This window comes from Danio rerio, chromosome 1, assembly GCF_049306965.1.
Source record: "Danio rerio strain Tuebingen ecotype United States chromosome 1, GRCz12tu, whole genome shotgun sequence".
Classification (NCBI taxonomy): domain Eukaryota; kingdom Metazoa; phylum Chordata; class Actinopteri; order Cypriniformes; family Danionidae; genus Danio; species Danio rerio.
In genome coordinates this window covers 53,930,788-53,957,821 of record NC_133176.1, presented here as the reverse complement: position 1 = coordinate 53,957,821, position 27,034 = coordinate 53,930,788, and the positions used below count along the sequence as shown (strand labels likewise).

Below are 27,034 nucleotides of genomic sequence, written 5' to 3'. Positions count from 1 at the left end.
GAGTTAAAAATATATATTGCTTTGTTGGGTTATTATTATTAGGCTATTATTATTATTATTATTTATTTTATTTTATTTTTTACATTTTTAGGCTATTTATTAATAACTTAACCAGTTGAGAAATAGTTGGTACGTTGTTGCGTTATTTTTAACCTTTATTGGGTTATTTACTTAATAACTCAATCAATTGGGTTAAAAAATTTGAATTTCAACAATCAACTGATTTAACTGAAATAAAACAGCTGTATTATGGGTGCGTAATGTTGTTTTTGCGTTATTAAGTTAAGTTTATTTAAGCTATAATGCAATGATATTGTTATTTTCTTATTGAATTACCTCTCCGTGTCGGTTTTTTTATATCCGTTTCACCATCCATGACCATCTTTTAGAAGTGTGGATGTGGTTATAATGTATTGTACACTGTGGACATTAAGCGAAGGCTACTGCAGCTGCTGGACAGTCACAGCTCCATATTCTGCTCCATCAACACATGATTTCCTGCTTGCACAGCTGCTAACTGTCTGTACTTTGTTCTGTTTCTTCATTGTTTTTGAGTCTTGATTCATTTTAACAAAAGTGTCTGAAAATAAAATGAAATGGAAATAAAGCATTTTCAATATTTTTGAAAACTGTATGTTATTTATTTACACAGCCATAATTATAAAAATAATAGTAGTACTAGTAGTAATAGTAATACAAGAATGGGAAAAAATAACATTAAATTATACAACCCAATGCATTGGGTAAAAATAACCCATAGTTGGGAAGATTCTATAATAATCTAGAGTTTCACATACTAACAAACAATAAATAGTGGAGATTAACTAGACATTACTAGATATTACTGCTGTTATTACAGCTTGGTTTATTTTAAATCGAGTGGTGTGGAAACCCATTAATTTTTAAACACAGGCTAACAAATTGTTAGTTTAAGTCCAGGATATAAACCAATAGTTTATTTGTAAGCATGTTCATCTTTACATATTTAAAACGATAACATAAACCTTGATTGAAAATTAAGATAGTTGTATTTAAGATTTAATCCTTATTGGTCCAAACCACCCTCATAGAAATACCCAATAAATCATTCATTTTCCTTCGGCTTAGTCACTTTATTTATCAGTGGTCACCACAGCCGAATGAACCGCCAACTATTCCAGCATATGTTTTACATAACGGATGCCCTTCCAGCTGCAAACCACTGAGCCACCATGCCACCTATGAACAATAATGTAATATGAAATGTAATCGTTTTGCGAGGTTAGCTATTTCTATGTAGATATTTCTATTAAAAGGATCGTTCTACAAACAAAAAAAATCAGTCATCATCTACTCACCCTTTACTTTTTCCAAACCTTTATTCAGTTAAATATATTTTTACACCATAACTGGATTGACAAATAGAAAATGACTTAAAAGAACAACCATAATTTCTATTATTATACAAATAAGTCCACAAAAATCTAATTATTTTCAAAAATAAATAATAAATGATACTATTAATATGCTAAGTTATTTTGAATTAAATTCATAAATACAAAACATCTCATACATTACAACATTGTCAACATTACACATGTACATAATTGCACTCACATAATTATGTTTCTACTGTACGAACTGTACCCCTAAACCCAACCCTCAAAGAAAACAATTTGCATTTTCACATTTTAAAATATCTTATTCTTTATGATTTATAACCATATTTGTGTAGATCCCCACACTGACACAAGTCCCCATGAGTGTGTATGCATTTAGGTTTAAGTCCACACGAGACTAAAAAACATGAACATAAAAACGAACAGGCCAATACCATTAGAACACAAAACAGTAAAAAACTATTCTCCTAACTATAGGTCTGAAGATGTAGTTCCAACCACACAAGTTTGTGACGCTGTTGGCGAATGTTTTTACTGCATATCATTTACAATATTTCTCCCTTATGTTTTAGTTACACACTGCTCACATACAGTTGAAGCTAAAATGATTATCCATCCTGTGATTTGTTGCTCTTTTTTAAACATTTCCCAAACGATGTTCAACAGAGCAAGGAATTTTTCACAGTATGTCTGATAATATTTTTTCTTCTGGAAAAAATCTTATTTGTTTTATTTTGGCAAGAATAAAAGCAATTTCTAATTTTTAAACACCATTTTAAGGTCAATATTATTACCCGCCTTTTTTCTTGATAGTCTACAGAACAAACCATCATTATGACTTGCCTAATTACCCTAACTTGCCTAATTAACCTAGTTAAGCCTTTAAATGTCACTTTAAGCTGTATAGAAGTGTCTTGAAAAATATCTAGTAAAATATTATTTACTGTCATCATGGCAAAGATAAAATAAATCAGTTATTAGAGATGAGTTATTAAAACTATTATGTTAAGATATTTGTTAAAAAGATCTGCTCTCCGTTGAAGAAAATATATATACAGTACAGGGGGCCTAATAATTCAGGAGGGATAATAATTCTAACTTCAACTGAATATTAATTAAAGTAATTTTTACTATTAAGACATTTTCAGAATCAAGTCATCAGATCATTGACTACACGTGCCTCAGACGAGCATCATCCGCCTCATTCTTCCCAGAACCCCCTCTTGTGGCTGATGGCCTCAATAACTTTGGCTCTGAGGGTTTCCCTTTTCTCATATTTAGGAAGCTGCAGAAGAGAATGGCAGGTGAGAGTCTCTGGCAGATGATCCTCAGTTGAGTTAGCCAAATGTGTCACTCTCATCTTCACCGCGCTCATGCCCAGAATAGGCACTCTCTCAAACCCCGTCAAAAACACTTGGAAAAAAAAAAGTCAGAATTCAGCAGATTTCAACAACATACAGTTTTCAATTGACAGTACCTATACAGTGAACTTACACAAGAAGGACTTCTTCTCATTTGGTGTCAGATCATCAAACACCTCCCAGAAAGAGATTATGACTGGATGATCCGCATTAAATACGCCTTCATATGTAGTGTTCTGTACATAAAGAGATACACAGTGTTCATGCACATTTTACAACTAAAATTCAATGACTTTTCTAGGACTTTCAAATAAATTTTCATGACCTAATGTTTCATGTAACATCTACTTAAACGTGGTAAATAACAAGAAAAACAATGCATGTTCATAGTTATTACAGCATATCATAAAACATGCAACAATCTTTATTCATTTATTCTTTTCAGATAGTCCCTTTAATAATCCAGGGTCACCACAGCTGAATGAACTGCCAACTTATCCAGCATGTTTTTAAGCAGCGGATGCCCTTCCAGCCGCAACCCATCTCTGGGAAACATCAATACACACTCATTCACACTCATACATTAAAGGGCACCTAGGTTACCCCTTTTTTCAGATTTAATATAAGTCTTTTGCGTCTCTAGAATGTGTATATAAAGTTTCAGATCAAAATACCCATCAGATTTTTCATTATACCTTTTACAAGATGCTGTTTTATACTGATTTCCAGCAGGGGGTGGTTTTGTCGTACTGCGCCTTTAAGCCGAGTCTTTCCCGCTCACTGTTTCTACATGCCTCCTCCCTCAGCTGCGTCAGACAACAGACAGACTTAAAGGAAGAAGGTCTCACATAGCGTTTGTGAGATACTACAGTAAGAACTAACCTTTACTAATCAGTATTGTGAAGTTGCATTGATGAGTCACACACAATATCGTTACAAAGTTAACGCGCGCGCCCGCGCACACACACACACCGCAGATGACACACACACACACACACACACACACACACACAGGCAGGCAGACAGACAGACAGAGTGCGCTTAGTTTAGTTAAGGCTAACCTCAAGTACTGTGTGGATATCTGTTATGCTAATGTACAAAATAAACCTGATTTAACTTTCACAAACCAGGATTGAAGCGTCTGCTTTTATAATTGTTCTGACACGCGGCTGTGCTGATGAAGTAAAGCTGAAGTAAAGCTGTAATTAATTACACACATAATCTGTTTAAACACTTTAAACATGTGAAACTTACTCTTAATCACATTTGATGATGATTGCTGTTCCTAGCGAACAGAACAGAGTTTTTATTTCCAGTTGCTTTGCGTATGTCTGCCTGGTCTTGTTGACATATACACGTGACTACCGGAACATGTTAATGCGCAGCTGTCAATCAATTCGGTGGGCGGGGGGATCGCACACCTACGTAATGGTGCGATCGATTTGAAAACAGCTCCAATTGGCTGACCCTTTTTTTTGTAGTTAAATTGAAAAAAAAGGACTGGGTGTGTTCATATCACCCCAGTATGACGGTCTATACAATAATAATAATAATAATTCCTTACATTTATATAGCGCTTTTCTGGGCACTCAAAGCGCTTTACACAGTGGTGGGAATCTCCTCACCTACCACCAGTGTGCAGCATCCACCTGGATGACGCGACGGCAGCCATTTTGCGCCAGACCGCACACCACACACCAGCTGATTGGTGGAGAGGAGACAGTGATGCAGCCAATTGAATATGGGGATGGTTAGGAGGCCATGATGGACAAAGGCCAGTGGGCAGATTTGGCCAGGATGCCGGGGTTAAACCCCTACTCTTTTCGAAGGACATCCTGGGATTTTTAACGACCACAGAGAGTCGGGACCTCGGTTTAACGTCTCATCCGAAAGACGGCGCTCACTGAGCAGTATAGCATCCCTGTCACTATACTGGGGCATTAGGACCCACACAGACCGCAGGTTGGGCGCCCCCTGCTGGCTTCTCTAACACCACTTCCGGCAGCAACCTAGCTTTCCCATGTGGTCTCCCATCCAGGTACTGACCGGGCGCAGCCCTGCTTAGCTTCAGTGGGCGACCATGTGAGAGTTGCAGAGAGCTAGCTGCCGGCTATAGCTACACTATACCAACACACAGATCTGTCCAAACAGCTTGAAAAATAGATTTTTTACCATAGGTGCCCTTTAAGACAATTTAGCCTACCCAATTCACCTGTACCACATCTCTTTGGAATGTGGGGGAAACCGGAGCACCCGGAGAAAACCCACACGAACACAGGGAGAACATGCAAACTCCACACAGAAACGCCAACTGACCAGCTGAGGCTCGAACCAGCAACCTTCTTGCTGTGAGGCGACAGCATTACCTACTGCGCCACTGCGTCGCCCATGCAACAATCTATTTAATTTAAATGATCTTTATAAATACATCAAATTTATTTAGATAATAGACTAATAATGTGAGAGCATGAGTTTGGCCATGGACAGAAGACAACTAACCCATATTTAAGTATACAGATATTTGTTAAACTAATTTCCATGACTTTGGGGGTTTTTAAGATTTTCCATAACATTTCCAGGCCTGGAAAATGCCATGTCAAAATTAATTGACTTTTCCAGGTTTTTCATGACCATAGCTAGCCGTTTTAGCATTTAAACCTTTGTTTTGACTTTCCATATAGTACGGCAAGGGGTATTTAATGCTAAATGGCATTTAAATCAGGTTTATTTTGTACATTAGCATAACAGATACCCAAACAGCAGTGGATATAAGCCTGTTTCCTGTCACATTTGCGTGCAAAAAGAGTGCAAAACTAAACGCGCTGTCTGTATGTATGTGCGTATCGTGTCCGTGCCGGATATGTGTGTCTGTGTGTGTGCGCGTGAACTTTGTAACGACATTGACGTTGTAACTTAATACAGCAAATGCATCAAATAATCATGGGTAAAGTTCTAACTCTAGTATTTTTCACAAACACTACATGAGATCTGCTTCCTTTATGTCTGTTTGTTGTCTGACGCAGCCGAGGGATGAGATTAAGGCATGCAGAAAGGCTGCAAGGCACATAGAAACGGTGGGCGGACAGGACTAGCTTTAAAGGCGCAGAACAGCAAAACTGCCACCCAGTGCAAAAATGTTTAAAACAGAATCTTATAAAAGGTATAATAAAATATATGATGGGTGTTTTAAGATGAAACTTTACAGACACATTCTGGAGACACAAATGATTCATAATACATCTGAAAAAAGGGGTAACCTAGGTGCCCTTTAATGTCCACAAACCAGGATTGAAGCATCTACTTTTATAATTGTACTGCCATGCAGCTATGCTGATGAATTACAACGATTTTAACGTTTTTAACTTACTATATTACAAAAAAGCAAAAAACGTTTTTAAACTTGTAAAACAAGTAACTTGTAAACTTGTAAAATTCTTGATCAAATTTTATGATGGTTGATGATCACAGAGAGCTGAACAGATCTTTTAATCCCAGTTCTTTTGCACATGTTTGTCTTGTTGATATGATTATACGCGTTACTAGAGACATGTTAATACGCGGCTGTCAATCAATTTGGTGGGAGGGGAAACCGCATATCTACGACTACGTCACATTGCGGTGGGCCTCAAAATGGGAGGGATTTAGATCCTATTTTAATGTTAGGAAGTTTAAAAAAATAGACTTAATGTCTTAACATCACACCAATATGTGGACACACTATATCTACACACAGCTCTGTCCAAACAGCTTAAAACGGATGATTTTCATAATAGGTGCCCTTTAAAACAACATGTGCCATTCATTTTATGTACTAGTCCTAATAAGCATTGCTGTACATTCATTCATTCATTTCTTTTGTTTTCAACTCAGTCCCTTTAGTAAACTGGGCTTGCCACAGTTTACTTATCTAGCATGTTTTACACAGCGGATAACCTTCCAGCTGCAACCTAGTACAGGGAAACAACCATACACACTCATTCACACTAATACACTACGGACAATTTAGTTTATTCAATTCACCTATAGCGCATGGGAAATCGGAGCACCCAAGGGAAATCCACGCCAACACAGGGAGAACATGCAAACTCCACACAGAAATGTAAACTGGCCCAGCCGGGACTTGAACCAGCGACCATCTTGCTGTAAGGCAAAAAAGCTAACCACTGAGCTACCGTGCTGCCCTTCATTACATATTAATATCATAAATTTGCATTTTGCATAAATGAAAGACTATTGGAAAATGAAGTCATTGGCAGCCCTTTTTAATCATACACAAGTAGACTGCCTTTTCTGAGTTCTGTAAGTCAAAAACATATTAGCTAATAAATGTTTGAATATGCTAATAGTTACAGACCTGCTTGAGTATATTCCAGTCATATTCCTCATTGCCCACCAGCACCCCCCTCAGTTCTTCTGGTTCAAACATCTCCACCAAGCGTTTCTCACATCCTCTAAAGAAGCCTCTTCTAAATTCTTCAAACGCCTCCTTCACTGATTGATTGAAGATGTGATCCACATATTCATCCACAAACTTAGTTCTGCAGAAGATATATTTAAAGAAGCTCTAACATTTCATCTATGAAAACTGGAGTCAATTTTTTAGAACTTCATCTATGTAAGCTGCTTTGACACAATATACATTGTAAAAGCACTATAGAAATAAACATGAATTGAACTGAAAGATCAGTGTTTTTGTTGATGGTATACAAGACACACTGTGTCCTTGTGGGTAATCTGAAAAAATTCTCACCTGTTAGAAGTCGTGATGTGCTGTTCTGGCTCAGCAGGGTCCAGGTCCAGCTCTGATCCACTCCATATTATCTAATAATTTTCAAAAACCTAAATCACTTTCTCTTTAAAAAATATATACTATACCATCATTGCATGTGATGACAAGACAAACTAACCGTTAAGGGCAAGGACGATTCCTCCAGAACATCATTACTGTACTCTAGGATGTACTGTAAACTCCTGAAAACATGGTTTAATAAAACATTAGATTGATTCTGTGAGCACTACCAATTAGCTATTTTAACTCACATTGGTATAAAAAAAGAGAGAGTGAACATAAATAGTTAGTAGCATTTGACTGTACTTAAATAATCACCTGCCATGGACTGGATTAAACTCTATAAAATCTTCCAGAGATGGTTTGATGTTGAGAAGTTTCTTGAACAGGGCTAAAGGGAAAGGCAGATTGACTACAGAGCTGTTGTTGAAGGCCAAGCCACACAGAATCCCAAACAGGAAGTACTTCTTCTTCTCCACGGTGAGCTGGTGAGGTATTATAATTGTTAAAGATCAAAGGAAAATAATGATGAACAAACAGATTGTAACATACAGTATATATGTATATATGTAACATATACAGTATACATATACTTTGGCATTAGTGAGAATTATCTTATTTCTTTACAACTTTGAATGATGAGTTTATATCGCTTGCCAAAATGCATTTTATATTAAACAAAGATAAAGCGATTATTATTATTATTATTATTATTATTACTGTTTACTTTTCACTGTATTTTCAAAAAATAAATCTGATTTAAAATCCATTTATTTGAAATTGCAATCTTTTATGAGATTTGGATCATGTATTTTTTGTTAGTTCTGATAACTCTAACTATTATAAAGGCATGGGAACAGAGATTCATGTGCAGCTTTATTCAGTGAATGGTCAGGCAGGCAGGGGTCAAAACAAAAACAAAACTAGGGATGGCTATAGTGTAAATGACATTTCGACCATGCGGCAAAATCCCACTTTCCCTCGTAAAGCTAATACGGAAGTAGCTATAACTGCAATTTATCAAAACTCTGTTAGTCCTGGCTCCAAAATAGAGCAAATTTCTAATGACCCCATTATTATGATGTTCAAATTTACAGCAGAACTTTTTTTTTTACAGCCTGGTACAAAAACGATTTTGGTGTATTTACAGAAGCTAATATTACCCTTCATGTGAATTTTTGTCTAACCCATCCGTATAGTTTTTATTAAGTCTGCATAATTAAGGGTGTGGCCACTTGAGTGACAGCTAGGTTACACTGGACACCGTCACATCATTTCAGCTGATTAGCTGCTGAACTCTGCATATACATTGTATTTTTGTTTTGTTTTATGTGGCTTTACACAGTCTGTTTGCTTTTTAGATTTATTTCCTACAATTACAGATTATATGGCATGCTGTGCACTTAATTGTGCTCATAAACTATTTATGTGGCCTCCTAAGTGAGCGAAATTCTTATCTGCTCATATACCATCTCTATAAATGTATTTGTTTTATTTAAGATAATTTATCATTTAAAATGTTCATTAGACCTGTAAAGCACTCCTGAATCTGACAGATTGATTAGCTGTAGGCTCTAGATCAGTCGTCTGAAGCGTTGTCATACAGTGTTATGCTAGATTTCATCAATAGCCCTGCATTTAATAACACAGACTATATTTAAAATGTTTGGAAGTAATTCGCGTTTTCCTTCTGTTGAAAAACGTCATAAGAACAATGTTTAGTGGCTCAATGTATTACAGCAGTGTTTTTAAAAGACTAAACACTTTATTAATATAGTACACAACCAAGCACATGTGGTCAGAACACAAACGAGTTGCAGGTAATGAAGTATTAAGCGTTTCTCCCAAAGAAAATGTCATCTAAGCAAAATGCTATCAGGCTTCTGTAGCTGCCTCCTTGGTCTTTTTTGGTATCTCCCGGTTATCGCGATTAAGCGCGAACAAAGTAGCGACGATTGGCTACTCCCACTTGTAGCTTTATTTGCGCTCTTCAGAAACCTATGGGTGATGCCACCGATACTACGTCCATATTTTTTACAGTCTATGGTTTTGACAAAGTGTCGAGATCTCGAAGCACGCGTGTTTCGAAATACTGCACCATAGCATGATTCGAAACACCCAGGTCACATGACTAAGGTGATTCGAAACACTAAGGTCATTTGACTAAAGTGTTTCGAACCTTGGTTTCGAAACACCAGGACACGTAAAGCTGTTCAAAACATCTGCCATTTCAGAAATGTTTCGAGCTGTGGCGAATCTGCGTTTGAACGACAGGGTCAGAAAAACCTCAATCTCATGTAGTCTAGTGGACTGTGCGTGTGCACACAATGACTGAGCGGCAAATGGACTGAGTTCAAATCCTGACTTGTATAAAAATACTCTGAAATTATGACTTGATGTATTTTAATAATGTTACTTTATGTTTTATGACCAAAACAAGACATATTTATACACAAGATGTTAATTTGGATTACAGACCAATGTTAAAATAAAACGCATAACAAGAACAGAGCATTTAAAAACTAATCTATACCTTCACCAGCCTGAATTCGAACCCATTATCTCTGCATGCTAGTCTGGATCTCTCACCACTCCACTAAATTATTTGAAACCTCAACTCTACAACATGGGGTTTAACTCCTCAATTTGCTTAACCGTTTCTTTGCTGAAGCTGCTCTGGAGCAATACATCAAAATGACCACTAGGTGACCACTGTAGACATGGGTTTCAAAACGTTATGAAGCTTCGACACATTTGCTTCACCTGTTTCAGTGTTTCATGAAGCCTCACTCAGCTCACCACTAAACAAAACATAAATAGTAATGGCATTCCAAAAAAAGTAGTTCAAGAAACATGCAAAGGTCAGGGGAGGCAGAAAACTACCACAATACAAAAAACCAAGAATCAAAAACCAGACTATGCAAACATAGTTTGCATACATGGAACACAGAACATGGAACACAGAACAATACTGAGCAAGAAATGAATGTCGCTGTGGTGCTTAAATAGTCCAAGTAACCAATGAGGATGATCTGCAGCTGTGAGTGTGAAATCAAGAGGTAATCTAGAACAGTGGTTCACAAAGTGGGGGTCACAGGACAATGAGTAGGGGTCACTAAGTGAATTCCAAAAATCTGATCTAGAACTGGTGTGTGAGTGCCAGGCATGATGGGAATTGTAGTTCGATAAATTTAAAGATTTGTAGTTCTCCAGCTATCTGCAACTGCTAAATCTTTGGTGATCATAATAAAATCATAATAAAAATGTAGATTATAAATTAATAACAACAACAAAAAGTTATTTAAATAAAAAAATCTAAATTTGCATCATTAGATATTTTATTTATTTTATTTTCACTGAACTAATCTAAATATTAAAAGTACATATAGTGCTATAATTCTATAATCCTGTAAAAATGAGTTATGGGAACAATCACAAATAAACCTTTAACATAATAAAAAAAGTCTTTGCCTTACCTTCGCGGGGAACCAGATCATAGTTTCGTTGTCGTTATACATGAAGAGCTGAGAAGCTGGATCACAAAGCTCCTTAAACACGTTGAGAAAGAAGTCCCTCTTGTGGACGTCTGTTCTTTTGCTCACGTTCTCAGTGAAAAGAATCTGTGTCCAAAAATGAATTCATACCAAAGCTTATAAATTAAAAGAAATTAATAAATAGCCTTCACAAACATGACAGATTATCAAAGCAATATTCTTCCCTATACTAAGGTTGGTTGACATTTTATTTATATTTATTTGTTTATATTTACATTTTATTTATTTATATTTTATTTATATTGCTTTAACAAACGCATTCAGAATGAGGCATTATAAATACATGTGCTTTAGAAGTACTAAAAATTGGATAAGAAGCAAGCTATCAAGAAACTAGCCGCAGGGATTTGTCCTCCATACTAAATTGTTGCTTTGTTATTAAATCAAAACAAAACATGCAAACACTGTACTGTGTGCAACTCATTCTTGTTGCTTACCGACAGCCATTTATCTCTGAGATGCTGTTGGGTGCCTGGGTTTAGTAGACATAAACAATCCTCTAGCAGTGCTGTGCGTCTCACAGTCAGCTCAAAACGACCCTGCAATTACACAATTTTACTTTGTGATCATGAATATGGACACAGGTGTCATATGCAGGGAACCTTTAAGTCAAGGCAAAATTACCTTCCATACTCTGTTCCTCATATAGCTACATTTGGCCTCCAGATTAAAGATGCATGGAAATGATGTCAGCTTTCTAAAAGTTTCCTGTAACAAACGCAATTTGAATCATCATGCTGCTTGAGCTAAAAATTGCATTCAAATCAAACATAAGACCAAAAGACTTGCTCACTTCATACGCATTTCGTTGTGCCTCCAGGGCATGGATTTGTCCAGTAAGGTTAAACCAAGGCCAGTTGTTATTAACATCTGCATTCATAGTTTGTAGCTGTTGATTTGGGGGAATTAAAAGTCATATGGAAAGTCATATTAATATGGAAAGTATCATCTGATAACCAAGGATGATTGTTTTGGAAGTGTTTTGGAAGTCTTCATTTCTTTTTGTGTCACGTCAAAAAATAATTAGATGTTTATTCATTAATTTTCTTTCCGGCCTAGTTCCTTTATTAATCTGGGGCCGCCACAGCGGAATGAACCGCCAACTTATCCAGCATATGTGTTACGCAGCGGATGCCCTTCCAGCCATAAGAAACAAGCATACACACTCATTCACACACATACACTACAGACAATTTAGCTTACCCAATTCACCTGTACCATATGTTTTTCGAATGCGGGGGTACCCGAGCTCCCGGAGGAAACCATCGCGAACGCGGACAGTATGTATATATATATACTACCGAAAAGTTTGAGGACAGTTTTTTTTTTATTAATAAATGTATTTAATAATTAAACAAAATTATTCTGTTCATCAAGGAAGTATTTATTAAATGTAAAAAAATTTAATTGTTAAATACTTATTTATAATTTTTTACTCCAGTCATTATTGATTTTATTACTATTACCAATAATAATAATAATAATAATAATAATAATAATAATAATAATAATAATAAAATAATATTTGAATGATTTCTGAAAGATCATGTGATTGAAGACTGGAGTAATGAAGCTGAAAATTCACCATTAAAATTGATGAAATAAATTATTAAATTAAATTATACTACTTTTGAACAGTTATTTTTATAGTGCAATAACGCTTCACAATTTTTCAACTTTTGTTGTTTTGTTTTAAAACATATTAAAACATTTTAAAATAAAAAAAAATATTTCATACACTCTCAGAAAAAAGGGTACACAGTGGTACAAATAATGTTCCTTAAGAAACAGTTTTGTATAAAAATTGTATCTTATATAGTACAGAAAAGGCCTCCTATAATGTTGTTCTGTACCTTTTGTGGTACAATTGAAATGAAGGTACACAGTTGTTCTCATAAAAAAGTACATAAAATGTTAGACAACTCTTTCTTTATTACAATACCTATGAAAATAAAGAATACTGGAAAGGCAACGTGACTTTAAGAGTAATTTCCACGAATCATGTTTTAAATGTATATGTTTAAAGAAACTCAAAAACATTAATTATTAAGTTCTATAATACAAAACAACTGGTAAAACAAAACTATAGGTGTTGTAAACTAAACATTTAAGGCATTTTTAATCAACATTTGGTAAGCATTTTCTAATAAATACATTTTCATTACTGATACCCGCACCTGCATATGCAAAGTGTTCATGCAGACATTTTAGTATTGTAAAACTAACCCAACATTGTGCAATATCTCGTTACAATACTTTTGCATAATACTATTTCTATTTTAAAATTAAGTAAATTACTTTTAAACTTAAGTTTTTAAACTTAAGTTTTTAAACTTATAACCTAAATTAGTTTATAAATAAACTTCACTTATGTTGTTCCAACACAATTTGATTGTTTGGAACCCAGCTTTTTTTTTTTTTTTCTTTTTTTTTTACAGTTTAGTTAATTATTGGCAGGTTTTGTTTAGATAACAAACATATTTGTTTATTTATTAAATAATGCTACTAAAAAGTCCTCATTTGAACTCTTCCTTCCCACAAATAAAACATGTACAGGATGCCCACTGGCAGAAATAGTTCTCACCACATCTAGGAGATTGTTGACCTCATGAATGATGAAATACCTCTTCTTGATATTTCTGTTGGCGCTGCAGCAGACCTTCACAACAGAAACTTTGTTACTGAAACTACTTTCATCAAAACAACACAGTCACATGTTTAAGGTTTGACCTAATAAATAATAAAGGCACCTGATAGACCCTTTGAAGAATCTCCACAAATTTTAGCATGTGTGTTTTAGCCACATTGTTCACGTTCTCGACAATGATCCTCCCAAAGAATTTAGCTGATGCCTTTTTGAATAACTTAACCAAGTTTTTAAGCCAGTCATCAGGGAGTTTGGACCAGTAGATCTCTGAGAATACAAATAAAAATGAAAAAATGTTTAGGCTATGACCAGCGAGGCCAATATTATGAATGGTTTAAATATCTTCCAGTTTTACCTAACACTCTCAGAGCAGCAGGACTTAGATTAAGTATTTTGGAGGCCAGAGCTTCAGTAAGTTCTGCTTTTTGTTCACTCTTGAGATGGCTGATCAGCTCAGGCAGGAGAATATAGAGTCTCAGTGATTCCTCACCAGTTGGATTTGGATTTAGAGTTGGCAACAGTGACTCTTGGAGCACTTTCAAAACCTTAGGTCAAAAAATAAATCACACAAGTGGATGATATTAAACACAGGTGTGAAAAGGATGCCGTGAAATAAAAATATATATCTTTTAGAAGTTAGTTTCATTCTGTTAATTTTAAGGATATCCATTAGCTAGTGGTGTGCTCCAAAACAGTAACAAAATACATGTTTAGAAGATATAAAGCTGGCATAAACATGTGAAGCTTGCAGTTTGTCACTCATCAAAAAAGTCTTTAAGAACAAGTGGAATCCTCTGTTGATTGTCTCTTTGGTGTGACTTCAGCTAATCAGTTCTGGCCAATGCTAACAAACATTTTCAATCAGAGCAACATTCAGCTGTGCAAGAAAACATGCAATCTGACATAAAAGAAAACATTTTTCACTACTGTATTTTTTTAAATAGAAAAACATTTTACAAGTAACTTTTATTCAAAATCTTAGGCCTTACTCCTGAAACAAAAAAAATGACCAATAAAAAGGTGTGAAGCACCAGAAGTGGTCCATATTAAAATGAAATTGAATACCATTTTGGCTATCGTTGTTATCCATGAATTTTTAAAAATGTACTTGTTTTTTTTTTTTTTTTTTTACAAGAAATGCTTTATTATTATTATTGTTGTTGTTGTTATTATTATTATTATTATTATTGTTATTATTATTATTATTCAACTATTTTTTATTCAAAAGGCTAAATTCTGACTGAGGAAAGTTTAATATGCTGGCTAGCTTGTTATTTGCCTAATGAATGACAATAGGCTCCAGTTTTTAATTGAAAACTTACTATTTTTTCTAATGATATTATGATGTAATAAATTTGTATTTTAAAAAATACAGTTTTTTTTTTTACATATTTTTTTATTTTAAATCTTTAGGAAATATTTCTGATACATCAAAAAGTGTGGTTATAATGAACATCCTACAAGCTAATTCAGCTAAAAATAGTGCTAAAAGCTTCATTAACTTACAGTATTTAAATCTCATTCATTCGTTTATTTTCTTTTCTGCTTAGTCCCTTTATTAATCCGGGGTCGCCACAGCGGAATGAACCGCAAACTTATCCAGCACCTGTTTTACGCAGCGGATGCCCTTCCAGCCACAACCCATAACTGGAAAACATCCATACACACTCACTCACACTCATACACTATGGACAATTTAGCCTACCCAATTCACCTGTACCACATGTCTTTAGACTGTGGGGGAAACCGAGCACCCGGAGGAAACCCACGAGAACGCAGGGAGAACATGCAAACTCCACACAGAAATGCCAACTGACCCAGCTGAGGTTCGAACCAGCGACCTTTTTGCTGTGGGGTGACAGCACTACCTACTGTGCCATTATGTCAGCCTATTTAAATCTCATAATTCAATTTTTTAAAAATTGAGGCAAATAACTGCAAAAAAAAATCCACTTATTGGAGAAAAAAACACCCCTTTTAATAGGCTGGCTATGGACCTGAGTTATCTTCAATAATGAGGTAAACATCTTTCAGTATGACTATAAATGTCAGTCAAGCTGGTAACCAAACATACATAATACATAAATACATAAAAACTAAAAGAACAAAAATAGCAATATTTTTCATGTGGTCACATGATCTGCTGCTTTAAAGTAAAATCACTTTTAGGAAAAAAACAATGCTTTTAATTTTTCATAGGGGTTAATTTTGCGCTTAGAGGCAAACTAAATAAAAAAGGTTAAAATCAGAAACCATGTATTTTCACTTAATTCAATATAAAAAAAACTACTTTGAATGAAAGACATTGTAGTTTCATCTTTTTCAGTGTACATACACCCATCAAAGGTCTCTCCCTTAAAAACTTAGTTAAAAGAGTCATATTTACACACTAGAATAAACAGGAAAGCACCTCCATTTTTTAGGTGCAACCTGTTAGCAAATATTGGATTCACCATACCGTTGAGATAAGCCTTTCATTCCTTGATAAAGTTGCAATGGAAGATTCAACCAGACCAAAATCCAAACCACAATACTCTTCAGACGTCTGATAATGACCATCATGCCTACAAAGAAAGACATCTACACTGAAATCTAAGTGTCTCTTTTTAATACATTGGTGGGAAAAGTACCAAAACAAACGAAAGTTTACCTTGTTTTGAGAAAACTTCCATTTAGAGATGCAGCAGAGGAGAACACTTTTTTCAAGTCCCTGCGAACATATACACAAACTGTTAAAGTCACAATTATTATTCGCCCCCCTTTAAATTTTTTTTCTTTTTCAAACATTTCCCAAATGATGTTTAACAGAGCAAGGAAATTTTCACAGTATGTCTGATAATATTTTTTATTCTTGAGAAAGTTTTATCTGTTTTATTTCAGCTAGAATAAAAGCAGTTTTTAATTTTTAAAACCATTTTAAGGTCAAAATTTTTAGCCCCTATAAGCACTATTTTTTCTGATAATATACAGAACAAACCATCATTATACAATAACTTGCCTAATTACCCTAACCTGCCAAGTTAACCTAATTAACCTAGTTAAGCCTTTAAATGTCACTTAAAGGTGTATAGAAGTGGCTTAAAGCATCAGGATGGGAAAGAAACGTGATTTAAGTGACTTTGAATGTGGCATGGTTGTTGGTGCCAGACGGGGTGGTCTGAGAATTTCAGAAAACTGCTGATCTACTGGGATTTTCATGCAGAACCATCTCTAGAGTTTACAGAGAGTGGACTGAAAAGAGAATGAGTGAGCAGCAGTTCTGTGGTTGCAAATGCCTTGTTAATGGCAGATGTCAGAGGAGAATGGCCAGACTGGTACCAGTAAATAGAAAGGCAACAGTAACTCAAATGACCACTCAATACAATTGAGGTACACAGAAGAGCATCTCTGAACACACAACATGTCCAACCTTAAGGCAGATGGGCTACAGCAGCAGAAGACCACACTGAGTGCCTCTCCTGTCAGCTAAGAACAGGAAACTGAGGCTACAATTCGCACAGGCTCACTAAAATTGTACAATAGAAGATTAAAAAAATCTTGCCTGGTCTGATTAGTCTCTATTTCTGCTGCAACATTCTGATGGTAGGGTCAGAATTTGACGTCAACAACATGAAATCATGGATCCATTCTGCCTTGTATCAATGGTTTAGGCTGGTGTTGGTACTTTGGGCTCATTAGTACCAATTGAGCATCGTGTCAACGCCACAGCCAACCTGAGTATTGTTGCTGACCCTGTCCATCCCTTTATGACCACAGTGTACCCATCTTTTTCTGATGGTCATGGTCTTCTGATGGCTACTTCCAGCAGGATAACGCACCATGTCATAAAGCGTGAATCATCTCAGACTGGTTTCTTGAACATGACAACGGGTTCACTGTACTCAAATGGCCTCCACAGTCACCAGAGCTCAATCCAATAGAGCACTTCTTTAAGATGTGGTGGAATGGGAGGTTGACATCATGGATGTGCAGTCGACAAATCTGCAGCAACTGCGTGATACTATCATGTCAGTATGGACCTAAATCTGTGAGAAATATTTCCAGTACCTTGTTTAATCTATGCCACGAAAGATTAAGGCAGTTCTGAAGGCAAAAGGGGGTCCAACCAGCTACTAGTAAGGTGTACCTAATAAAGTGGCCGGTGAGTGTATATACATTTTTTAAAATGAAACAGAAATTATTAAAAGAGTGCATTACAATTATAATTGTAACTTGTATTATTGTCATTTTCCATTTATTTATTATTGTTTGTGATATTTTCTAACAAGTGAAAAGAGTATAAAGATGCCATTTATTCACTTTATCGCTTTCCGTGGATCTTTTCCACACTCGCATTGTTCAATCATTCCGTTATCAAATGTCATAATCCCTCTGGTTGGATCTGGATTAGCCTCATTTCCAAGTTCCTACAAAACATAACATATAATTAATCATCACAGTGTAGCAGTGATTTATCTTTCAAACTATTTATGAATGAAAACTATCCATCTTACTTTGAAATACAAGGCAAACGAATGATTCTCCCCCGCGACAAGTTTTTGAATTGTATATTCGTCATTATATTCTGTGTGTGAGAAGCATTTAGTTAGTTTACAGTTCTGATCTACTTAATGTATAAATATATATATAATATATATGTATATACAAAATACTATGCTACTACAAAACCAAGTCACCAGTTGGCTGGTCTACTGGTAACGGCACAGACTGCTTGACCTGTTCTCCATTTCCCAGCTGCCCTTGCATCCCACATCCAAATGAGTAGATCAGCTTTGGTGATGCAGTCGATACAAGTGTGTGATTTCTTAATGCAGAAAAAATGAAAAGTCAAATTACTGAACACAGCTGGAGCCATTTTTCAGAGTTGCGTATGAATTTCAATTTACCTTCACTATTTAATGTCATTAATAATTCACTTGGGAAATTATTGAGTAAATAAAGCTGAACTCTGAACTGAGAGTTCAGCTTTACAACTCAGCTGTTCTGAATTGCCTTTTGCTAGGGCCAAACAGAATCTGTGGAAATTTTTTGCTTTTTCTGCATAGAATTTTGTTAAAAATCTGTGGATTTACTGTATGTGAAATGATTTCGGGAGGATCGTAACTAAAACCTTAATATATGAAATAAAAAAATAATACCTTTACAACTTATTTTTAATGTTTACAATGCAATTACAAATTAGATCCTTGGTTATTTGGCAAAAAAGCAAGTCTCTCATATAATATATCGGTCCCACTTTATATTAAGTGGCCTTAACTAATATGTACTTACACAGGAACTAATAGTTTTCTACAATGTACTTATTGTGTAAATACATGTATTTACTGTGTACTTATGCTTGATTAAATACATGTATGCAATTACATCTCTGTATTTGTAAATACACTGTTGACCATCCCTTACACCTTAACCCACCCTTAAACCTACCCATGCCACCAAACCTGTCCATAACCCAACCTCTATCCCAACTCAAAAGCACCACAAGTGTTCTCAAATACATTATAAACACAATAAGTACATTGTATTTATTTTTGATGTAAGTACATAGTAGTTAAGGACACTTAATATAAAGTGGGACCAAGATATATAATAAAAGACAGAAAATATTCTTTTACAAACTGTATTGTAAATGAATTATTTGAGTATTTTTAAATCAGTCAATAATATTACTGAAATTAATAAAACTGAATAAATATAAATTTACAAACATTCACACAAGTAAATAAACAGAATCAATGATGGACTAAAAATCTACGCAAATCTGGGCGCGCAGATTCCATGTGGGCCTATTTCTAATAAAGCTACTGAAGACTCTAGTTTACCTCCCACATGTGACCTGTGACACTTTAGATCCCCACAGTTCAGCAACCAGTCGTGGATGATGTTCATCTTTAAATGAGTTGTGCCCAAGCTGACCGAAACCTCCTGATCCAAATGTGAACACTGTTCCTCCCTGAAAATTACAAACGTTTTTCCGTCCAGCTTGTTGTATATTCGGATGGAAATATTGGTGAAATCTAAAACATGAATATGTAACATATTTTAATATACTACCTTTGCTAGAGCTGCAGTGTGTTCTCCTCCACATGAGATGGACACAATCTTCTTTCGTTTAAGACTATTTACAACTGTTGGGACGAATCTGTCTGTTGTGTAAAAAACAGTGTATTGGTCACTTCTAAAATATTTTATTCTGTGATACTGGTTTTTATGTGTCATTAAACTTATTTTAAAAGTGCCATCACACTCTAAAAAACGTTGGGTCATTTATTTAACACAATTGTTAAGTTAAAAATATTTGGTGCTTTGTTGGGTTATTTTGAACCTTTATTGGGTTTTTTATTATTAACTCAACCAGCTGGGTAAAATATTTGGTGCTTTGTTGGGTTATTTTGAACCTTTATTGGGTTTTTAATTATTAACCCAACTAGTTGGGTAAAATATTTGGTGCTTTGTTGGGTTATTTTAAACCTTTATTGGGTTATTTATTATTAACTCAACCACTTGGGTTAAATGTTTGGTGCTTTGTTGGGTTATTTTTAGCTTTTTTTGGGTTATTTATTTGATAACTCAACCAGTTGGGTCAAAAACTTTACATTTCAACAGTCAACTGATTTAACTGACATAGAACAGCTGTATTAATATGCGTACGTAATGTTGTTTTTGCATTATGTTTATTTTAGCTAACAAATAAAAATGTTGTTGTTTTTTTTTTTCATCAAATAATCTCTCATGTTTTTCGTGTCGTGTTTTTATATCCGTTTCACCAGCACTCTAAATTTGATAATACCAATGCGTGCTTTAAAGTCCATCTAAATATGGATAAAAGCGCTTTCTCTACCTCTGTGTTCATTTCTACAGTTTCTTTTGGAGGACATGATACACATATTTGACATATTAGTGGTTAAGCCACTTTTTGGCAAAGTAACCCAACAAATTATTTATTTTTGCAACCCAAATCTTTGGGTTGACCTTAACAACTCAATGGATTGGCTTAAAATAACCCACCAGCAGGTTGGTGCCAAAACAACTCATCGAGTTACCTGTTGGGTTATTAATAACCCAACTGTTTTAAGTGAAAAGTAATGAAGTGCCTGAGTGGTCAGTTTGTGTATGAGATAAGAGCCTGCTCTAGGTTTTTTCCTTCACTTTCGTCAATTGGTGAAGTTTGTTCCTCGCCACTGCTTGGTTTAAGGCTTGTGGAGCTGCGCAACGATGCATTTGCTCGTCAGTGTTTAGTCTTTCATCAGTGAAATTAAACCCCACTGAACTGAACTAAACTCTAAAAACTGGATTGATACATTTTCAATTTACTAAAACTTCTATATTAAGCTGCTTTGACACATTCTACATAGTAAAAGCGCTATAGAAATAAAGATGAATTAAACACCTGTAGTGTCTCCGAGACCCAGCTGTCCAGCAGAGTTGCCCCCCCACCCAAACACGACTCCTGACAGAGACAACACAAAGCTGTGGTTTCCTCCAGCGCTGATCTGAGCCACTGGGATCCCACACAGACTCTGGAGGTGTCGAGGAGACTGAGTGCCGGCCTGCTCTTTCCTCAAACCCAGCTGACCAAGAGCGTTCTCGCCCCAAACAAACAACTGACCATCTGAAAGACCAACAGCTCAATAAATCTATCATCAAATCAGATCATTTCAGTCAGAAGACAGAATGGTTGTAAATACCGTTGGTTAGCGCCATTGAATGCTGGTCTCCACATGCGATCTGAATCACCTGCCTGTTCTCCAGACCTTTAAGAGGACTGTAGGGACATTAAAAAATGTTGTCATTAGGGATGGGCAATATGGGCTGCACGGTGGCGTAGTGGGTAGCATGATTGCATCACAGCAAGAAGGTCACTGGTTCGAGCCTCGGCTGGGTCAGTTGGCATTTCTGTGTGAAGTTTGCATGTTCTGCCCGTGTTGACATGCTTCCTCCGGGTGCAAGTCCAAAGACATGCAGTATAGTTGAATTGGGTAGGCTAAAATTGTCCATACTGTATGTGTGTGGATGTTTCCCATTTATGGGTTGCAGCTGGAGGGGCATTCGCTGTGTAAAACATGCTGGATAAGTTGGCGACCCCAGATTAATAAAGGGACTAAGCCAAAAAAAAAAAGAATTTCCTTCAGCTTAGTCGCTTTATTCATCAGGGGTCACCACAGTCAAATGAACCACCAACTATTGCAACATATGTTTTACACAACGGATGCCCTTCCAGCTGCAACCCAGTACTGGGAAACATCCATACTCACTCACATTCGCACACATCCCGATCCCGGTACACTTTGGTCAATTTAGTTAATTCAGTTCAGTCTTTGGACTGTGGGGGAAACCAGAGCACCTGCCGGAAACCCACGCGCACAAGTGGAGAACATGCAAACTCCACATAGAAATGGCAACTCACCCATGTGACAATGTACATAGGGTAAAATAGGTATTGAACACGTCATGATTTTTCCTGGTAAATATTTCTAAAGGAGCTGTTTACCCAGATTTCGGTAAAAACCCAAACAATCTAAACATAAAAACCAACCAGAAAAATGTGTTATGCACAATAACCATAGAATGACACAAGAGAAATGTACTGAAATACTAAAATGTGTTTAATACTTTATAAAAAAAGCCTTTTTTTTTTTTTGGTAATGGCAGCTTCAAGATGCCTTTCGTATGAAAATAAAAAATGTTTCCTGTGAAAGGTGGTGACATGTTCAATACTTATTATACTTTGTTCAATACTTATTATACTTATATATATTGTATTATTATATTGTACATCATAAGGGCAAAATACATTTTCTATCGTTTCATTTTATGTTTTAAAGCAGAGATACCCAAAGTTGGCCCATGGTAACCTTTGATTTGGCCCATCAAAAAGAGGGAGAATGGCTGGGGCGAATTCCTTTGACAGATATCGACGTTTGAAAAATAACGTTAACGTTTTTATTTGTTTTATTTTCTAAGCTTAAAAAGCCAGCTGAACTTAAATGATTCATTCTTTCATTCATTCATTTTTTTTCAGCTTAGTCCCTTTATTAATCTTATCCAACTTATCCAGCATGTTTTTATGCAGCGGATGCCCTTCCAGCCGCTACTTATCACTGGGAAACATCCACACACACCCATTCACACACATACACTACGGCTAATTTAGCTTACCCAATTCACCTGTACAGCATGTCTTTGGACTGTGGGGGAAACCGGAGCACCCGGAGGAAACCCACGAGAACATGGGGAGAACATGCAAACTCCAAACAGAAATGCCAACTGACTCAGCCAGGTCTCGAACCAGCAAACTTCTTGCTGTGAGGCGTTTGTGCTACCCACTACGCCACCGTGCTGCCCCTCAACATTTTCTAGTTATTTTTAAATATTACTTTATTAAGTAGGAAATTACCCATGACGATTTTTATATATATGATTTTGGTACATATTTTTGGCCCACAGCCCTCAATCAACTTTTTGGCCCTTTAAATGAAAATGTTTGAGCACCCCTGCTTTATAGTTTATTTCAGGGTGTCACAAAATACACTTCACGGTAATACTCTAGCATAATTTATATTATGAGCGCAATATTACATGCCATTACATAACAGGGATGCAGATAGTAACCAATATTAGTATTGTGAGAAAGTTGCCATGTAAAAATACAATGTTTGCATGTTGCTATTTATTTAGCAATTTTTTTTTAAGTTGGACCTATTTATCAGTTTTAAAGTTTTTAAATTAAAATAAAACATTTTATTTATTCATTCATTTTCTTTTCAACTTAGTCCTTTTATTAATCAGTTGTCGACACAGCGGAATAAACTGCCAACTTATCCTGTATTTGTTTTACGCAGCGGATGCCTTTCTAGCCGCAACCCAACACTGGGAAACACCCATACATAATTTTTTATTGTCATTTTTTAAATATTATTTAATATTTTTAATCAAATAGTTGCCCTAAAGTTCTAAATAAAGTTAGAAATATAATCTCATATCAATGTGTACATTTCTGTGTATAGCGGTCAAAAATTTTGGTCAGTTTTTTTTTATTATTATTATAAATTTTATTTAACAATTTAAAGAAAATTATTCTGTTCATCAAGGCGGCATTTGTTAAATGTAAATTTTAAATACTTATTTATTAAATACTTATTTATTACATACTGTATGTAGTTTCAAATTAAATTATTACTCCAGTCATTATTGATTTTATTACTATTACCAACAACAACAACAACAACAACAACAACAATAATAATAATAATAGTAACAAAAATAATAATAATAATAATAATAATAATAATAATAAAAATATTAATAAAAGTAACAAAAAAAAAAGTTAATATTAGAGTGTATTCTGAAGGATCGTGTGACTCTGAAAACTGCAGTAATGAAGCTGAAAATTCAACATTAAAATCACTGGAATAATAATTAAATGAAATGATAAACTACTTTGAACAGTTATTTTATAGTGCAATAACATTTCACAATTTGTACTATATATATTTTTGAAAAAATAAACTCAGCCTTAGTGGGCAGGAGAAGCTTATTTTAAAACATTTAAAAATCCTACTGACCCCAAAACTTTTGACCGGTAGTGTATATAGGCCTACTTAAATTGTAAAAGTAAGTAAATAAATAAATGAATAAAAACTGTCCTTTCCTTTTGGTCAACATATATAAACTTTCAGATTGAATTTACAGAAATTATTAAGATTTAGCACAGGTGTCAAATCCAGTTCCTGGAGGTCCACAGCTCTGCACAGTTTAGCTTTAACCCCATTAAACACCTGATCAAAAAAACTGAGTGCTTCAGGCTTCTTTGAAACCTATAGGTAAGTGTGTTGAAACAGGGTTAGAACTAAACTGTGCAGAGTTGCGGTCGTCCAGGAACTGACTTTGACACCTGTGAAGGCTAGGCTATATTATCAGTATGAGATGACTTGTATTGTGGTGTGACAATTTTTGCATATTGCTCAGCCTTATTTGTCATCATACTTATGGACATTTACACTGTCATGCCTATAAACACTTGGACACAGCATTACTGTACAGTACTACTACAGCCGGTTACACTTAGCAACTTAGTTTCTGCATTAGTTACATGCCTGCACTCAGTAGATTTGTCCATAATAAGAACTTTTCCTCCATCATCAAGAAGAACCGCTCCATATTCACCACAGACAATCAATCTGATTGTGTTTTTCTTTAGCTGCAAATGTTCTACAGAAAAAAATATTATATTTTTATTAGTTTAACTTAATCAGTTTAAATTAGCGTATAACATATTTACTAATTATTATGATATTTTAAAAATGCGATTACAGTGTCATTCATCATACTTAGTTTTCCATCTTGGTCACTGTCTTTACCGCGCAGTCTCAGTACCGACACCTTCCCTTCCCGGATGAATCCAACGAAGCTCTTTCCAGCTGACATGTCCTGAACAGCTGATTTCGGACAGATGGATTTAATCCCACAGTTTCCATGTCTGACCAACTCAGGTTTTAACAAACCGAATCCTTCCCGGACCTGCGCTCCCCAATAACACAACATGTTCACCGTTAGGATGAAACGTTCAGACTTCAGCAGCGTCTCTCTGAACCATTGACTGCTGAATGAACGCTGGTCAAAATATAAAGAGAAATTGAGAGCGAAACTGCTGACTCAGGACATCATGACTTCCCGCGAAATGAAAGTAATGTTTGTTATTCTTCCGCGTTTATGGCCAGTTAGGAAAACGAAAGCAAACCATGCGAATTTCCAGCTCACACCCCTGTGAAACCTGTATTTCATAAAGGCATTGCTTGCAGCCATCATATAAAATATGATATTACTTTAAGAGTGACGCGCTGAAACTGCATGATAAGTTGCTAAGTTTTGTTTTCATATCAATCGTAGTTACAGCCGAAAGGAGTGGTTCTTTCTCTCTCAAAAATGTTAACTTTTTGCAGGAGTTTTATTTTTTATGAGGTCTAAATACTGCTTTTTGGAGTCATTTTAAGCACTATTTATTGCGGGATTAGCTTATACACTTTTTAATATTCTTTCATTTTCTTTTCGGCTTAATCCTTTTATTAATCTGTGGTCACCACAGCGGAATGAACCACTAATTTATCCAGTCTGCTTGACTCTGCAGTTCTCATTTTATATCAGGTACATTCACGTTATGATATGATATGATATGATATGATATGATATGATAGTTGTATATTTCAAGGTGGATGCTTGGTTATTTCGTCTTATCCAATATCCATTGGGAGGGTGCTATACCGCAAATAGACCTGTCAGACGAACGCTGCTCACTTTAACGTTAATTTTGCAGAATAATAAATGTGCTTATCCCCAGGTGACAAGCTGTTATAATTTGCTGAAAGCATGTAAATAATATATATAATGTGTAATTAATATAATTTATCTCTAATACAACAACAAACTCTGTACCGCATTCAGGATGCGTGCGCAGTGAGGTTGCAGAAAAAAACACAAGCTCTTCCGTTTTTTTTCTGCAACCTTGCTGCGTGCACTTCCTGAATGTTTACAAACCATCAATACGCCTAATAACACACTGGCAAGCACATTCAACTTTCCTCAGTCAGAATTTAGCCATTTGAATAATAAAAAAAATGTAAATAATAATGATAATAATGCAGAGTTTCTTGATTTTTCTAAGCTCTCTTGTAAAAAAGTAAATTTGGGGATAACAACAATAGCCTAATTAGTGTTACTTGTAAACTTAAAGGTGTAATATGGGCCACCTTTGGTGCTTCACAACTTTTGTTGGTCATTTTTCCTTCAAGAAGAAGGTACAATGTTTAGAATAAAAGTTACTTGTAAAATGTTTTGGTCAGCAGTCAAAGATGACTTCACTTACGTCAGATTGGACTTATGAAAAATAATGGTTTGCTTTGGCCAAAACTGATTACCTGAAGTCAGGCCGAAGCAACAATCAACAGAGGATGATTCAGCTTGGTCTTCGTGTTGGCGTGGGTTTCCTCCGGGTGCTCCGGTTTCCCCCACATGTCCAAAAACATGTGGTATAGGGGAATTGGGATAGCTAAATTGTCGTAGTGTATGAGTGTAAATGAGTGTGTATCGATGTTTCCATATGGATGTTGCCATCTGCTGCGTTAAACATATGCTGGATAAGTTGGCGTTTCATTCCACTGTGGCAATGCAAAACTGCTTTCTTATCGAATAAATTTTCAAATGAAATTATTACTCCAGTCATTATTGCTTTTATTACTATTATCATTAATAATAATAATATAATGATAATAATAATTAATATTAGAGTAATTTCTAAAGGATCATGC

At 35.4% G+C, this 27,034-nt stretch overlaps 1 protein-coding gene across 1 annotated transcript; it reads right to left on the bottom strand.

The window, feature by feature from the left end:
* Nucleotides 1–81: 81 nt before the first annotated feature.
* On the bottom strand, nt 82–26,928 carry herc56.1 (HECT and RLD domain containing E3 ubiquitin protein ligase 56.1). The gene is made up of 24 exons (XM_068221727.2): nt 25,061–26,928; nt 24,827–24,941; nt 21,419–21,495; nt 21,121–21,342; nt 19,785–19,876; nt 19,553–19,683; nt 18,407–18,534; nt 18,224–18,294; nt 18,030–18,136; nt 16,381–16,440; nt 16,189–16,294; nt 14,086–14,275; nt 13,834–13,997; nt 13,668–13,742; nt 11,877–11,972; nt 11,708–11,791; nt 11,521–11,622; nt 11,006–11,149; nt 7,848–8,014; nt 7,648–7,711; nt 7,491–7,561; nt 7,095–7,278; nt 2,874–2,976; nt 82–2,792 (listed from the first exon to the last, which is right to left on the bottom strand). The coding sequence occupies exons 1-24, from the start codon at nt 25,272–25,274 to the stop codon at nt 2,581–2,583; spliced, it is 2,979 nt and encodes a 992-aa protein (XP_068077828.1). The 5' UTR covers nt 25,275–26,928; the 3' UTR covers nt 82–2,580.
* Between the last annotated feature and the right edge of the window lie 106 nt (nt 26,929–27,034).

Bases quoted from the DNA above. Each gene is read 5' to 3' on its own strand.
- herc56.1 (XM_068221727.2), bottom strand. From the start codon at position 25,274: ATGTTGTGTTATTGGGGAGCGCAGGTCCGGGAAGGATTCGGTTTGTTA. The intron at 18,535-19,552 runs GTAAACTAGAGT...TTCTGCATTAAG, and splicing joins TCACAGGTCACATGTGGGAG to AAATCACACACTTGTATCGA. The intron at 2,977-7,094 runs GTCTGTAACTAT...CTTTATGTACAG, and splicing joins ACTGGAATATACTCAAGCAG to AACACTACATATGAAGGCGT.